General features: G+C 41.3%; 1 protein-coding gene and 1 long non-coding RNA gene across 2 annotated transcripts; one reads left to right on the top strand and one right to left on the bottom strand.

Annotated features, from left to right (window-relative positions):
- Positions 1–11875: 11875 nt before the first annotated feature.
- tnfb (tumor necrosis factor b (TNF superfamily, member 2)) lies at positions 11876–14922 on the top strand. Its single transcript, XM_052066392.1, has 3 exons — positions 11876–12156; positions 12260–12371; positions 13293–14922. Exons 1-3 carry the CDS (start codon positions 11953–11955, stop codon positions 13775–13777), a joined length of 801 nt encoding a protein of 266 aa, XP_051922352.1. The 5' UTR covers positions 11876–11952; the 3' UTR covers positions 13778–14922.
- A 1453-nt stretch (positions 14923–16375) lies between these two features.
- Positions 16376–16941, bottom strand: LOC127601284 (uncharacterized). The gene is made up of 2 exons (XR_007962521.1): positions 16599–16941; positions 16376–16568 (listed from the first exon to the last, which is right to left on the bottom strand). It is a non-coding gene; the product is annotated as an uncharacterized LOC127601284 (long non-coding RNA).
- Positions 16942–17551: the final 610 nt, after the last annotated feature.

The raw sequence follows: 17551 nt of genomic DNA, 5'->3' as shown, positions 1-17551 counted from the left end.
TCTGAACAGTATTTTTAATAACACTGCCGTCTAGTGTACAGTCAGAGAACATAACATGTGAAACATGCTTGTGAGACAAATTACATGCACTTCCATTGGACATTTATCATTTATTTTTCCAAGCCGCTCAGAGCCTCAACATAGAGATGACAGAGGTACAAGTTGCCGACCGACCCTAGGCTTAACTGTTATACTGCCCCCCAGTGGCCAGGTCAAACATACCAGAAGGAGTGGCAATGAATTACAGGTACTGTACCTGTAGTCACGATGGACAAACGTCCCCCACCCCCAACATGCTATTCAATTATTTTATTACTACCCGTATATGTTTCATAAAATAAAGTATCATTCTGTAGCCTGGTCTGAACTGCAGTAGCGTATTTCAACTGGCCACCGGTGAAGCAGCTTACACACACACACACGCACACGCACACGCACACGCACACACGCACATACATTTCAAAATGTCATACCTTAGTCAGTACACACCCGAGTGAAGAACTCCAAAATGATTCTATTATTAGAACTCAGCGAAAGTGAGTGACGCGGTTGGTGTTTGTACTTTAAATAGCCCTTAGGCTTTCTCTCTCCCTGTATATAATATAAAAGTAATTAAACAAAAAAACCCCGCACAGGTAAGATATGTAGTGAATTCGACAGCTTACTTAAATTATTATATTGTGTTGTTTAAAAAAATAAATATGAATTTTTTCAAGTCAAGTCAAGTCAACAGTATTTATAGAGCACTTTCAAACAGCCATCGCTGCATACAAAGTGCTGTACAAGGAGCAATTTAACATGCACAATAAACAGTAAGACAAATCGGTAACAAAGGCGGTAGAAAGCACCAAACAGTAAAACCAAGAACAAATCTAAGTCATGCTGAGTCGAATGCCAAAGAATACAAGTGAGTTTCGAGGAGGGTTTTGAAGATGGGCAGCGAGGAGTCTTGCCGAATGTTCAGTGGGAGGTCATTCCAGAGAGAGGGACCAGCAACAGAAAAGGCTCGATCCCCTGTGAGCCTCAGTTTAGTTCTTGGTACTTCTAATAATGTCTGGTCCACAGACCTGAGGCGCCGGGCAGGTGTGTAGGGGCAGATGAGCTCAGAGAGGTAAGGTGGCGCGAGATTATTCAGTGATTTGAAAACAAATAAGAGGATCTTGAAAACAACTCTAAAATGAACGGGGAGCCAGTGAAGGGATGCCAGAGTAGGAGTTATGTGCTCCCTCTTACGAGTACCAGTCAAGAGGTGAGCAGCAGCATTCTGGACCAGCTAGGCTATCATTGAGTGATTTATTGAACGTTAAATCTTGTATGCTGATATTTAAAAAGCAAACAATGGAAATGCAAAATGTTGATTACATGTTGAAAATTTAAAAGGCTGTGATTGGCTGGCAACCGATTCAGGGTGTCCCCCGCCTACTGCCCAAAGACAGCTGGGATAGGCTCCAGCACCCCCCGCGACCCTAGTGAGGATCAAGCGGTTCGGAAGATGAATGAATGAAATTTAAAAGGTTATCTATAAATTTGAATCCATATGTTAAGACCATTTTTAAATGTTAAAACTCTGATAAGAGAACGTTGTATTTATACAGAGAATTTACTTGAAATTCATCACCACCCCCAAAAATACACATCTTCATTCGACACAAAAATACATGGAAATTCATTTATTTGAAAAATATGATGACATTAATGAAATCGTAATTAATACCTTAAATATATTTATAAGTTAAACTGCAAGGCGTTATTGATTTATTTTGCCTTAAATATTATAAGGTGATTTTTAAAAAATAGTAAACAATGACATTTGCTTAATTTTTGAGTAAAAACTACAGTGTATGAATTCATTACAGTATATGCTGATAATAAAATCTCTGATTTATTCCCACAAAAACGATTCCAAATTTGAATGGAACAAATAGTCCATTCTAAACTGTATTGGAAAAAAAAAAAAAAAAGCAAATGACTAGTCTCAACAAGTTTAACTTTTTCTCCCGTTTGAATGATTTCTCCTGAGACAAGGCACGCCTTTTTTCCCTTCAAGCATGAACTTCTTCATCATCTTACAAGCTGCATCAAATTGCCTCTTTCTTAAGGCTGACACGTCACGGAAAATTGCCTTCCCATTTGGCAAGCCCAGAACTGGTCCTTCCAGAAGTTTTTCAACCGCTGGCTAAGTTCCCTGCCACTCAGCAGCTTTGCAATTAAATAGTGTTCATCATAATAACATTCAATAATCAACTCAAGTTATCATGAAAGGAAAAAACAATCATTACATATACCGCCAAACAGTATATTGTGTACAATATACAATGAATATATTTTACACGTAATATAACATCACTGCAACATTTTACAGTAGTATATGTATGTTTTTACAAAAAACACAATTTTAGCGTTATTTTGTTTTGTATTTACTTTTCTTTTCAAAATTAAATAATTGAAAAATATCATTTAAAGTCATCCATTTTAAAAGAAATAATTCAAATATTTTTACAAAAGTAGATTTTACAAAGTACAGATTGCACCATTAATACATATCAAAATATGTAATCAATTACGATATTTTTCACAACAAATACACATTTTTTACAATTAATTATTTTTAAAAACATTATTTGTTGCAATTAATATAGTTCACATCATATAGTGTTAATATATTGTATTTATAATATGTATTACATCCATTCATCCATTATTCGAGATACTTCTCCTCAAGAGGGTTGTGGGCGTGTTAGAGCCCATCCCAGACTTCGGGCAGCAGGCGAGGGACACCCTGACATGGTCTTCCATTAACGTACCATATATTTTTTGGGGGTAGGGGATGTGGGAGGAAACCAGAGTACCCAGAGCCCGGAATCGAACCCTCCACCTCTGCACTGTGACGGGCTAATCGTTTACAGGTAAGTATTCCCTAGTAAGGAATCATACTTGCGTTGTGCAATCTTTCCTTATAACAGAATTTCATTATGTGGGAAACGACTATGGTACATGTCCTTTATGAACATGCAAGTATGTGAACAAAATACACGTGTAACAACACAAGCAATAAAATGCAAAAATATATCATCCAAAACAAGATGAATCACTAAATTAGGACTATTTGTTACAAAATGATACTCGTAACAGACCTGGTAGCTTTTCTTTTCACTCACTCACTGACTCCAACTTGACCTCCCCTCGATTACCACACAAGACAGCGTTGCTCAGCAGATGTCGTGCAACCAACTTTTGAAGCCAGCCACGGGACGCTTCGAAGTCCTCAATAGCCATAGTTAGCACTATGGGACTCGCCTTCTCTCTAATTAGCGGTCCAGTTAGCGGAAGGTTTTTAAGCACGACAACAGATTAAGCATGCTGGGAAACATTCGTTTATTCAACTCTCCATCGAGCTACAAGTAATTTGCTCCGAGGAGCTAATCAGATGCATTCCACTCTCTCTTCCACGGTCATTACCGCTCCTCTTCGATTGGAAACCACGATCTACAGAATGAACGTGTAGTTCGCGATTCCAGCAAAACTCATGCCAATAGAGTCACTTACATGTCGCCGTTTTGGCTCCAATGAGAGTAAAAATAGTGGCGGCGACACAGTTGTACTGTTGTATCGAGCCGGACTTGCGCTACTGTGGGCTTCCGTATTGCTTCAGTGTACCGGAACGTCCGTTTTTATGAATCGATCGTTAATGTCATATCGTAGTCGAAACTTTAATGCATGGGTTTATATTCCGGGTGAGTTTGACAGAAGTCCATTGGTGGGAATACTTACTGAATATAAATTACATATATTTGTTCTACATTCTATTCACAATTAATGTTCTGGAACTTTGGACAATAATTAATATTTGGCTTTTGCAGTTATAGTGAACCCCCCACAATATTGCGGTTCATTGTTTTCACTCCCCGCTATATATATCGCAAATTTTTAGGTGATTGTTTTGTGTTTGAATACATTCAACTATATACTCGAAGAAAAAAAAATGCAATGTGCTCGCTAAATTCACATTTTGCTACACTTCCTCAGTTGTGATGTCACATGTTCATTCCCAAGTCAGTGACACTGAAAAAAAATTCCCATGACCCCTGAAATGATTGACAAGCTGCTAAACTTTTCCTGCGTTCTTGTCATAACAAAGCATTGTTGTCATCACCTTTCTCATGCGCCCGTCACAGATTCCTGGTTTACTTTCTATCGGCCCACGGGCTGAAGAGGAGGCGTGAGGACGTCACGCGTTTTTCCAAGCCTTTCGGTATCATCCCCAAGATGTAAAAGGAATACATTGTCAATTGTCAGATTTCACAAATAAAACACATTTTGATGCAATTCTTTAACACATGAAGATTGTGTTGAAAGAAAAGTAACATGAAACGCTGTCAATGTTATTTTCCAAGCATTTTCTAGACTAGAGTCGATACTTTTTTGTTAATTATTCAGGATTTCTGAGCTGCCACTTACGTAAATATGACTTGCCATCCACACCTGTGGAATTCATTAAACCACACAATTACTGTAAAGTGGCAGCGTGTCTGGTTATTGGTCCTGACGCGCTTCTGTTTAACCCATCAGTGCCAGCTGCTGTCAGAGCAGAATTCCTCATCTTGCCAGCTGTTTTACAGCAATTTGAGATTCATGGACTGTTGTGTTCTGTGACAATGTAAGCACCAAAACTGTCCTAAGGAAGCATAAATTCTCAGAAACAAAAACGTTTTCAGCCGTAGAACATGGGTTGGATTTGCCAAAAACACCGGTTTTTGACCCATTTCCGTTTTTTTGTCAAGCTGAACACTGACTTTGACGGTAATATTTAGTTTTTGTGACACCTCAAACTTTAAAAAGATAAGACAAAAAAGTGCTTTCATTGGCACAATGGACTTTTTTTTTAAAGATATACAGTTCAGCACGGGCCATAATATCTGCAAGCAAAAATATTACAGTTTCACTGCAAAACGGTATTGCAATTAAAGCCCTAATAGGTTTTGTTTTTTTTTATGTTTGGAAAAATAATTTTACATTGAACGCACTCTGTAGGTCCAGTACATTACTAAACGTAAAAGGAAAATAAACAATTGCATTTTTCTAAATACAATCAAAATGGCAGTACAATAATAAAACACATTTTTTCAGAAAAGGGACTTTCACTTCTTTTCTGTTTTCTTTGTCAGGCACCGTCAGAGTGTCATCAAACACGGTATTAGACATGCTGATTACCCAGTTATCTGCCTTGGCATTTATTTCAGCAATTGTAGACACAATAAATTATACAGCTGGCTGCAAACACTCATTTCAAGAGAGCGTTATAATATAATAACGTTACCTTGAATTTGTCAAAGAGCGATGGGTGGTGTTCTTGTAAATGTGAGATTGTATTAGAAGTATTCCCTCCTCCCTGTGCCTGATTTCCAACCCATTGGAACTTCTTTTCCTCATAATCGACATGATCAGCGGAGCGTCACCCCAGTCATCTTTCTCTTCTACTCAAAAGCGGTGCTACGTCGCCATCTACACAGCAGTGGTTTTACGTACTTGAATTTCACAGCGTAAAAAAGTAAAAATAAATACTCAATGCGCCTTGTCAAACTGCATCCCATACACAAAGAACTAATATAATCCTAATTTAACCCAAATTCTTACTGCCTCACTCGTAATACGAGCACTAACCCCTCTATTCAATAACTACAAAGTAACTCAAACGCTTAACCTCCTAACCCTTAAATTGAACTCTAACCATAATGCTAAATTTAAACTCCAAGCCTAAACATATTTGTTTCTTTTTGGAACTCAGGGGTGCCAAATTCAATCGAAGCGGGGGCCAAAAATTATTTGACAACTTTTTTGAGCATAAATGTCAATCAAAACAAGTGGGATACAATATTATCCATCCATTTTCTAATACGCTTTATCCTAACAAGGCTCTCGGGACATGCTGGAACCCATCCCAGCTGTCTCAGGACAGCAGGCGGGGGACAACCTTCACCGGTTTGCCAGCCAATCGCAGGGCACACGCAGATGAACCCTTTCACACTGACAGTCACCGCTAAGGACAATTTAGAGTGTTCCATTAGCTTGCCACGCATTTTTGGAATGTGGTAGGAAACCGGAGCGCCCAGAGAAAACCCAGGCAGGCACGGGGAGAACCTGCAAACTCCACACAGGGAGGCCGGAGCTGGAATTGAACCCTGCACCTTTGCACTGTGAGGTCGACGCGCTGAACATAACAGGAACCATACATTATGAGTTCAGGTGCAAACTCATAACTGGCGCCAAAAAAGTGGTTTGATGATTCCAGTAATACGCATAAGTGCTACAGCTCGACAACTAGGGATGAGATACAAAAAAAACTCTTTTTCAGAACCGGTTCCAAATAATTTGATTCCTAGGAATCGTTTGTTCGCTTCCCTAATGATTCCGCTAATGAATTTCTCTTCCGTTGCAAAGGACTCATAACAAAAGTGTATTTTGGTTCTGAATTTTTTCCAGCTTGACTGTACTGTGCGAATTAATTTTCTCGGTCGTTGATATTGATATTTTGATGTGCGGGGTTTAACATTACCTCTATTGCTTAGCTTGTTAATGTCACATGACCAGAACCTAGAAAACAGGTGAGCAGTAACTGGTCATTCATTACCTGAGCTGTTTGGCACTGTGATGTCATTTTCAGGCGACAGCAAGTAACAAAATGGCCACCGCGTGAGATGGATGAAAACAGGTAGATTTTTCTTCTTAATTCATCTTCCACAAATGCAATATTAATCAGACTGTCATGTTTATCTTAGTTTGGGTGCATAGAGCATATTATTGAAACTTTTTTTTAACATCATTATTGGCATTTTTTTTAACTTGAATTCGCCTTTCAGCAGGGGTCACTTGTGAGCTAAATTCACAAAACAGTCAGTGGAGGGTGGATGAACTCTCCGGGTATTAGTTGGTGAGATTGAATGACTTCAAAAAAACACACAGGAATTTTATGAACATTGAATAAAAGGTAATGTACTTTGTAACTCCATTAAAGCTACTTGCTTTGCCATCAAATATTTACCTCCCCAGAAAATACTTGTTGACGGCACCGCTAACGGGGCGCCAATGCATACAACCTCGTACATTCCAAATTACACAACAACTGCTAGCTGGTTACGTGCGCATGCGTGCCAAGGATCGTTGTGGGCGTGCCAAGAATCCTCTGAGGGCGGTAAAAAAAAATAACAAAAAGTTTGCCAGATCCACCTGGATGCTGTTTATGTTCATGAAAAGCTATTTTTATCTCCCTGGGGTAGTTTGTTGTTACACAAGTACCACAGGCTGCGGGGGAAATTATTGAGCAAATATTCCACGTTGAGCAATCAGTCACTGCATATGTACACATATGCCCACGCACAATAGATAAACAAATACCTATGAACGGAAGACGGGTGTTTCGATAATGAGCTGCCTGGACGGGTTAGGCATTCACATAATCCGACACGCTGAGAAAATGGTGTCGAGTAACAGGAAGCGTGGAAACCTGTTTGACTCAGTTCATTGTTGCAGCTTCCATACTGCGAGTAAAATTGGAGCGGCATCGGTCACCCTCGGTTGTGCTAGGAAAGCGTCAAGTGTACAGAAAGTCAACATTTTCCGCTTCTTAATTTTTCTTTGGCGTGATTAATTTCAAGCCAAATTATTTGACGTGATTTTTCTACAGTGAACAGTGAAGGATATTTTTCAGACACACCCGGGCTAGATATAAATGTATAATATACAATACAATACATGCAGATTTATGTAGCGCTTTCACAACAGCGGAAGCTGTAACAAAGCGCTTAACAAAACAGTTAACAAAATAAAATAATAAACACAACACATAACATAAAACACGGACAGTCGTGCAGTCCTAACCACTTTTCCGTCACACGCTTTGCTGTTTGAAGCAGTTTGAGATGAAAGAGGATCAGATACGCCATGCTCAAATATAGACGGCATAGAAGAAAAATTTATTAATAGCCTGACCCCTCCCACATGGTGCTAATTAAGCGACACCTAGGGCAGCCCGGTAGCCCAGTGGTTAGCACGTCGACTTCACAGTGCAGAGGCAGAGGTTCAATTCCAGCTCCGGCCTCCCTGTGTGGAGTTTGTATGTTCTCCCGGGGCCTGCGTGGGTTTTCTCCGGGTGCTCCGGTTTCCTCCCACGTTCCAAAAACATGCATGGCAGGCTGATTGAACACACTAAATTGTCCCTAGGTGTGGGTGTGAGCGCACATGGTTGTTTGTCTCTGTGTGTCCTGCGATTGGCTGGCAGCCCCGAAGACTGCTGTGATAGGCTCCAGCCCCCACCCCCTTTAGTGAGGATTAAGCGGTTCGGAAAATGGATGGATAAACGTATTTCTTTGGCTACATTCACACTGAGGTTGATTTTTAATTGTTTTTTTTTTCACGCAATGTGAACAGTGCAATTCCAATTTTGTTCCACACTTGCCAATGACATGCCTTTATTTCGAGCAGACGTCAGCATGTAATGATGTCATCAAGGACCGATCCGTCTACGTTCTGCCGCTCTGCTCCGCTGTAAATCTCCCTGATGGAATTTCTGGTGGTTACTGCTCACATGTAGACCAGGGGTGTCAAACTCATTTATGGTGCGGGCCACATTTTAGTTTCACTTGGAGTGCCATTATGACTGAAACCATATAAAGAAGTCAAGAATAACTGTAGATTCCACTATTGTTTAAGTTACTATCATGAGGGGTTTGGTAACAAGAAAATGTTTGGAATTTATCTCTTATTTAGTACATATGAGAATTAAAAAAATTGGCAGACATCTTAGAAAAGGATCATGGAAGTTGAGACGTTTGAGCTGCTTTCGCGGGCCACATAAAATGATGTGACGGGCCAGATCTGGCCCGCGGGCCTTGAGTTTGACACCTGTGATGTCGACAGAAGAGCGGGGACGAGGAAATCGCAAATCGAAAAATGAGATGAGACGCCCGACACGTGGGCCACGTTTACTTCCGTAAACACGGCGCCACGTGATGTCACGTTTTGTGTTCGGGGTCACATCATTGATTTATTCCGCTCACATTCAAAGTTGCATTTGTCTTTGGAACGTGACCGGCAACATAAAAAGATCGGACTTGACAAAAACTCCCAATTGGGAATCATGCCCTACAAGAAATGAACGACAATTATCTCTCGTCTTTCCCCATTTATTTATAAATCACATGCGCTGTCAAGAAAACGATAAAATGCATTCAAGAGCAGAGCGTTTCGGAATGTGCAACTCCAAAGTCACTTGCAAACAGTGAAATTAAACACAAATTAACGTGGACAATAGCCACTGGGGGGGTGGGGGGGACTGGATCGCATAACCAGCTTTGAAGTCATGCAATAAATAGCAAAGAATCAAAAGTAATTCGACAACGATAAAGCGTTTGAAGTAATATGCTAGCATTCCGACCATTTCAACAAATGAAGTGCAGAGGAATTAACTGTTCCTGATGAAGGCTGTCAAGTGCCTCTTCGTTTTAAAAGGACCAGTTTCTACATTGAGTTTTAGGGAGACACGTTTGTCAGCTTGTTTTGAAACCTCTTAAAATAAGTTGTTGCTAGTTACTTTTTATTTGGGGGGGTGGTGGGTTGGGTTACCCAATGCGTCGCATTTTGAAAGACAAGAGAACAATATGTTTTTTTTCCATTACTTTGTGCGGTTTTGGCTTCCGCTTCCAGTTCTTTGTTGTCGTGAAAAGATTCGATTGACTGATTGACTTTATCCAAACCAAATCAAAGCCAAAACACAAAATTGCAGTTCGCTTTTTGGCATTAATCACTCTTCGATAGCCAACAATAATTAAAGTGTTCAGGAAAATGAGCATCAATCTTACGGTAAGTCAACACCAAACAAGTTTGGTGAACACTCGCGGAGCAGCAACACATACTTGACAACCAGAGCGCCTAACAATCCTCAAAGACAATGCAGTATTCTACGCTCTGTGGCAACAATGACTCTTACTTGAGCGTAGTTGTGGACCTTTCCTGCCACTACTTCCTGCTATCAATTACAATGCTTTTCTTCCATTTGAGTAAGGTGCATTAAAACCCAAATTCAGATTTGATGAAAATGTGCTTTTAGCCAGAGCCCCTCGCCCCCTTCCATCCACAATCATCCATCCGTCTTCGACCGCTTATCCGCGGATGGGTCGCGGGAGCAGTGGCTTTAGCAGGGAAGCCCAGATTTCCATCTCCCCACCCACTTCCTCTAGCTCTTCCCAGGGGAACACGAGGGATTCCCAGGCCAGCTGGATGACATAGTCTCTCCAGAGTGTCCTAGGTCATCCCCAGGGCCTCCTGCCGGTCAGAAGGCATCCCAATCAGATGCCCGAGCCACCTCATCTGGCTCCTCTCGATGTGGAGGAGAAGCAGCCCGACTCTGAGCCCCTCCCGGATGACTGATCTTCTCACCTTATGTCGAAGGGAGAGCCCGAAAGACCCAGAGGAGAAAACTCATTTCGGCCGCTTGCATCAGGGATCGACACAGAAGTCTGCCGTTTTGTCTGAATTAGCCATTCAAAGCCTTCAAAGACACAACTCATCGAGATTTTGTCCGATTGCTATCAAGTCTGAGCCACATACACAAGTCAGGTGGGCGAAACTGGTCAAAACATTTCAGGAAAGTTGCAGAATTTGATGAATGGCCATGAAACACAAAACTATAGGACGTCAACTCCATCAAACAAGGGTTGAAGGAGCACAAGGGCCCATTCAATTCTTGCTTTCATCATCATCCTCGACATCAGATAACATAAAATACTTGCCGCTTGAAAGGTATGCGAAAAATACCAGTAAGGGTTTTGAAAATTCCCAGTCAGCGTTCATAAATGGATTGTTAACTCCTCGGACCAAGAAAAAAAAAACTCCAAGGCTCCAGATTTTTATCAAAACATATCTCAAATACAGAATGATAAAATGTGACTTGTCGCCTCAAATTAAGAAAAAAAGTTTGTTGATGACAGTCGGCCTTTGGAACACCTTTTGTTTTACTGTTCAGTCAACAATTGAGAATGTGACAAACTTGCCAAATTGATTAATGGACCAGCTTAAGATTTTGACTGACTGTTTTTTTTATTTGACATTTTAATTCCACGACATCAACGCCAAAATGATCGAAACACTTGCATGTCATACACATGATTAAAACATAATTTTGATCCCCTTTTCAGTCTTGCATTTGTCTTTTTTTACATTCGAGGTGTCACAAAAACGATGAGTATCAAAGCCATTTTTCTGCCTGCCTTTGGTCAGAAACTAATGTTTTGGGTGAAATGAACAGATGTTCTATTGTTGATGAATAAAGAAAGGAAAAAGGTAAAAAGTTTTTTTCTGGACACAAAAGAGAGTCCATGTGTTTTGGTAGGTTTTGTGCTTCTATTTTTAACGGAACACATTTTTCTGCTGTAAAATGCTCTAAAAATGGCTGGCAAGATGGAAAAGAATTAGTTCAAGTTAAAAAAGAAAAAAACTCCAGTTACTCCAGTGGACGGCTTATCACGTTCTCAGGTTACAACGTGCATGAGAGGGTTAATGGCCACAGCTAATTTTGACTTGAATTATTTCTTATGGGAATGTGGTTTTTAAAAAAACATTTTGGTGCAAATGATCATTTTTTTCAACTCATTCTTGGTGGGCTCAGGTGGATTGCTTGGCTCATCCTGAAAAAAATGCCACCAAATAAAATTCCCAGCTGTGGTTGACATGTGCAGATGCAGGGTTTGAGGTTTAGGTTTTTTTTTTCTTCTGGATAGCAATGCGTTTTTTACGCGGTCAAAAGAAAGTTGCCTCTCAGTTTTCAGTTGTGACATCATGGGAGTTTCCCATCCTGCACTGACAATAAAGGAACAGGCTCTCTGACAGACACTTCACTCACATCAGCAGCAGCAGCAGAAACAAGCCTAGTGCTCAAACCAAATCAACTCAAAAGAAGCAATGGTGGTATACACGCCAACGCCGGCCGACCTGGAGGCGGCAGTGGGCCTGAAGGAGGAAGAGAAGAAGACGGTGGTGGTAGTGGAGAAGCGCTCGCACACCGCCTGGATGTGGAAGGTGTCTGCAGGCCTCCTGGTGGCTGCTCTGTGCTTAGGCTTGGTGCTGCTCTTCGCATGGTACTGGCACGGACGAGCAGAGAGCACGGTACGAAGAGGCTTCTCAAATACAAAAAGAAGAATAGACCAAAAAAAAATTTTTTTAAGGAAAAAGAAAAAGCTCTTCTAATGCTTCCCCCACTCCCGTCTAGACACCTTCGGCAGGCCCGACGCAGGCGCTGGTGGCCGACGATGACAACTCAGACCCTCACAACACACTGAAGAGGATCAGCAGCAAAGCCAAGGCGGCCATTCATCTCGAAGGTGAGACGTCGAGACAGTCAAAGTTGGAATGTGCGGGTGTACCCGTCTGCAAATTTGTAGTTTTTTCGGAAACTAGGAAGGGTTCAAATTCGAGAGCGCACTAACGGATTACATGGATACGGGTTCATCGTGTGTGGCTCCACATAGTAGTCCAGTGATTGTTTGGCTTGTATGCAGAGGGCAATTGCTTTGGGGTACAATAGAGCACCCCTAAAAAAAACCACGGTTCCCCTATGCATACAATATGTAACATACATTTCTGGTAGAGCCTTTATTATTTCACAGTTTGAATTTTTTAAAATCTTAAGTGTCTTTATGCTCCAGACGTAATTGAATGTAGTCGTAGTGGTAATTTGTAAGAATATTAAAAAGAAATGCAGAAAAATAAATGAGGGGGAAAAACATGACGCACAGGTTGTTCGCAATCAATGACGTGACAAAAATAATTTAAGAGAAATCACTGAAAAAGTGTGCAAGTGCTATAAACACTTTCATGCACAAATAATGCTAACCTACATCAGGATATTTTTTATCAAGTCTTTAGGCATGAAAAAAATAACGGCGGTGAATGGCAGCACATAAGGGTCCATTCGTAGTAGTTGATGTACAACTGTGATATTTAGATTCATTAATTTAAGAAAATGCCATTTGAAGAGCTGTCCACTGTAGTAACCACTGCAAGAGTTAATTTATGAAATCTATTCAAATTTTTTAGTTTTGAAAAATAAAATGAATTGTGAGGTGGAAAAGAAAAGTGCATGGATATACAATAATTTTTTTAATGTATGGGTCATTTCGAATGAACTGAACGAACAAAAATGTAAAAAAAAAAAAAAAAAGAAAAAGATACCCTTTTGATTGTGCATGCAACCAGGTGACCAGTGAGGCTTAAACATGAGTTTATTTGTCTGGCATTTTCAGGTATTCACGAGGAAGGAGACAGTGAGAAGGCGCAGCTGCAATGGCGTAACGGCCAGGGTCAGGCTTTCGCGCAGGGCGGCCTGACCCTACTGAATAACGAGATCGTGGTGCCGCAGACCGGCCTCTACTTCGTCTACAGCCAGGCGTCCTTCCGCGTGTCTTGCAGCGACAATAGCGGCGAGGAGGGCCTGGAGCCCGGGGCGGCGTCTTCAGGGAAGCGCCTGGTGCCCCTCAGCCACCGCGTGTGGCGCTACTCCGACTCGGTGGGCCGCAAGGCCTCGCTGATGAGCGCCGTGCGCTCGGCGTGCCAGCACAGCATTTCGGCCGAGGAGGAGCAGCGCACAAAGCAGGGCTGGTACAACGCCTTGTACCTGGGGGCCGTCTTCCAGCTCAACAAGGATGACCGGCTGTGGACCGAGACCAACCAGCTGTCAGAGCTGGAAACGGACGGCGGCAAAACCTTCTTCGGCGTCTTTGCTCTCTGATGGCGCTGTGAGACTAGCCGGTTTAAAGCCGTGTTTGAAATCACTCCCTAGCCACGTTACCGTACACTTCGATATCGTGAATTTGCCGTATTTTCGTCTATAGTGCCCTCAACGTATCCCACAATGCATCTTGGAAAGTAGCGAGCAACTGATGGTCACTGTGAAATATTCCCCCATGATGCATTGGGCCCTTACAGAAAAGTGATTTTCTGTTCGGGTGAACTTCACAGTCCACTATTTAAAATTCTTTAAATAGTGTTTAGGGAGCATTCGATTAATCGTTTCCGCCCTAGAATTAACTACATAATCGGCTATATAAAAATCCTCAGGTAGTGTTCGGGAGTGTTCAATTGATCATCTCTTCCCCAACGTCAACTTCATAGTCCATTATATGAAAGTCTCTAAAATAGTGATTTGGGAGTATTCGATTAATCGGCTCATCCCTCGAGTTAACTACGTAGTCCATTATGTCAGGGAGTATTCAAATAATTTTTTCAGCCCGAGAGCCACCAACACAGTCTGCTATATAACCATGCCTAGGTAGTGATTAGGGACCATTCCATTCATTGTTTCCTCCCTAGAGTCCACTACATAAAAATCGCTAAATAGCGATTAGGGAGTAGTCGATTAATCGTCTCAGGCCTGAAGTCGAGTGCAGAGTCCACCACATTTTATAAATGACGGCGATGATGATTAGGGAGTATTTGATTCATGGTTTCGGCCCTCGAGTCCGCTACATAGAAATCTCTACATTGAGTCACTGCGATCAGAATCGCTCAGTCATTCCCTGTTCATACTCACTTTGTAAGGATTTTTCGAGGAACTATCTAGGGTCCACTATCTAAAAATCCCGAATACTAATTAGGAAGCAAGGAATGAGTGAATGATATCAAACATAGTCTCCGACTTTATTCATCGTACAACGGTGATTGAGAACTGCTTCTATCTCAATGGAGATGACCTCGAGCACACACTCTTATATGAACTGTAACAGTTTTGTTTTTTAAACTTCATTTCCTCTATTTATTTCTATTTATTGTCTATTTAAGCCGCCTGGGAGCATGGTGTTATTTATGCAAAGTCACGTTTGCAATGTGAACCTGTACGTCTTGTCTGGTACGAATAAAAAAAATGCACTCAAATCACTCCCTCGAGGGGAAGTTGTCAAACTGCTCCAGCCGGCCAGGCCCCCCACGCAAACACGCTTGAGCTACAAATCCCTGCATGGGAAGCAAACAGTCCCTTTGTCTGGCCAAAATTGGGAATTTCCTCTGTCTCTAAGAGTGCAGTGTCAGATGAAGGCCCAGAGAAGGCTCAGCCCACAGTGGGGTTTCCCACCCCATATTCACCATACCGCGCACCTACCACACATACCACCTTTGTAGTCAGCTTTGTGTCATAGACCAGCGGATATTCAGACTTTCTACACCAAGTGCCACCCTCCAAAAAATATATATTTTAAAAATAAATAAATAATACTTTGACTTAAGCATCCATCAAAAATGAAGCAGAGGTTTTATTTTCTAAAAAGTACATGTGATCATTATTGTAAGCCATGATAACATTACGCGCAATTTCCACATTAACACGACGGTAAATACAGGGAAAAAAAACAAAAACTGTGCTTACACAAGGGGTCATTGGTGGCATGGTTGCATGTAATCCCTTTGCTTGATTGTGTTTTCTCCAACATCCCCAAAAACACGCACGTTAGCTTCATTGAAAACGAAATTGTCATTCGGTGTGAATGTGATTGCCAATGGTTGTTTGTCTGTAGTGCACGTGTCCTACGATTGGCTGGCAACCAGTCCAGGGTGAATTTATTTATTTATTTATTCACCAGATGCAAAAAAAAAAAAAAAAAAGCTCAATGTTGGGCATTCCCTGCTTTGTGTTGGTAGATTGTTCTAGAATTTGCTGCTGATGACTGAAGACCATTTGACCAAAAAGCGGTGCGCCTAAATGGAATAAGGCAGTCATCTTTATCTGTGGCTTTGGTGGTCATGCTCAAAGGACCACAGACAGTTTTATTTTTTTGATAGATTCCTTTAGTGTGAGACGACCGTAGTCATTTAAGATTTTGTCCATCATGCAAGTATTTTTAACCCTTTCAATCACCCTGTAACATTAGAAGCTGTCCCTGAAAGGGTTACGTTACAAAAACTCCTTGAGATTTCTGCATTATGCTGCAGTCCTGATAGGATTGTGGCTTTCTTTCACGGAATTAAAAGGCTCTCTTCTGCAGTGCCTCCAAAGGAGGGGAAACGCGCCACAGACCATTTAGTCACACAATATCCTAAATGTGTGAGAATCATTGCATGTAGACTCTACTGTATCTAGCCATCTCTGTACATACACACACTTGTGAGAAAATGTTTTCTAGACACAAGAGGATGGAAGTGTGGTTGCCACTCTGCGCATTTAGAAGTGCCTACTATGTCTGGAGATTTTCTCTGGACATCTAAACTGTTAGAAAAAAAACAGCTTAGACCAGCATGGTTTACACTGAGCCAAGTTTCGAGTGTTCGAAATCTGGCTACTTTTCTTTTCCTGCTGGTCGGACCAACAAGATCTGCACAAAAAAAAACAACAACAAAACCATGTCGGTCTCTGGTTTTATTGAGTAGGCTATTAAAAACATCCACTTGTCACCAACCAGCTCCACTCGATTCATTTTTTAAGGGGTAATATCTGACAGGGCAGTCCCAAAACACAGGTTTTTGTGATCGTTTTCCAGTCAGTGATAGTCAATCATGAATTGCTACCCATCCCGTAAATATTGTGATGTCTACTTTTTCAGAAATATTTCTAAAGTATCTACAAAAGTGAAATCAATCATCAAAGTATGTGACTCACTCATTATTCTTGCAACATTTTTCCTTCCACCTCTGCCTTCCACCATCGTCCTTGTGGTTTCATCCTGGTAGTCTCTGCCAAGCAAGTCATGAGGCGGGGCGGGTTTATCAATGCATGAAAACTACAACCCACTCCTGCAGGTATCCATTTGATGTACCGGTAATTGGCAATCGAAGTGGCGATGGCCGCAACTTGTTTACGCAAACCAATCTAGAAAGTGAACAACAAAACAATGTCAAGTCAAGTCAAGTCAACAGTATTTATAGAGCACTTTCAAACAGCCATCGCTGCATACAAAGTGCTGTACATGGAGCGATTCAACATACACAATAAACAGTAAGACGAATCGGTAATAAAGGCGGTAGAAAGCACCAAGCAGTAAAATCAAGAACAAATCCAAGTCATGCTGAGTCGAACGCCAAAGAATACAAGTGAGTTTTGAGGAGGGCTTTAAAGATTGGCAGCGAGGAGGCTTGCCGAATGTTCAGTGGGAGGTCATTCCAGAGAGGGACCAGCAACAGAAAAGGCTCGATCCCCTCTGAGCCTCAGTTTAGTTCTTGGTACTTCTAACAAAGACTGGTCCACAGACCTGAGGCCCCAGGCAGGTGTGTAGTGGCAGATGAGCTCAGAGAGGTAAGGTGGCGCGAGATTATTCAGAGATTTGAAAACGAAGAGGAGGATCTTGAAAATAACTCTAAAATGAATGGGGAGCTTTAATGCTTTAATAAAAGACAGTTACTCTACTTTGGTGATCTGTTATTCCGGAACTATCAAACTACTGTTTTATAGGGGAAACATTAGAATATGTTTAAACGCGCTGACGTCGGATGTAAAAGAAATTCCAAAAAACTAGTGCGAGAATTTAATCGAGCACCGATTCAGGTTATGAAAAAAATACATTTTCTTTTCTATTTTTCT

The sequence above is a fragment of the Hippocampus zosterae genome, chromosome 5, assembly GCF_025434085.1.
Source record: "Hippocampus zosterae strain Florida chromosome 5, ASM2543408v3, whole genome shotgun sequence".
Taxonomy (NCBI): Eukaryota; Metazoa; Chordata; class Actinopteri; order Syngnathiformes; family Syngnathidae; genus Hippocampus; species Hippocampus zosterae.
This window is presented reverse-complemented; position numbering and strand designations above follow the sequence as displayed.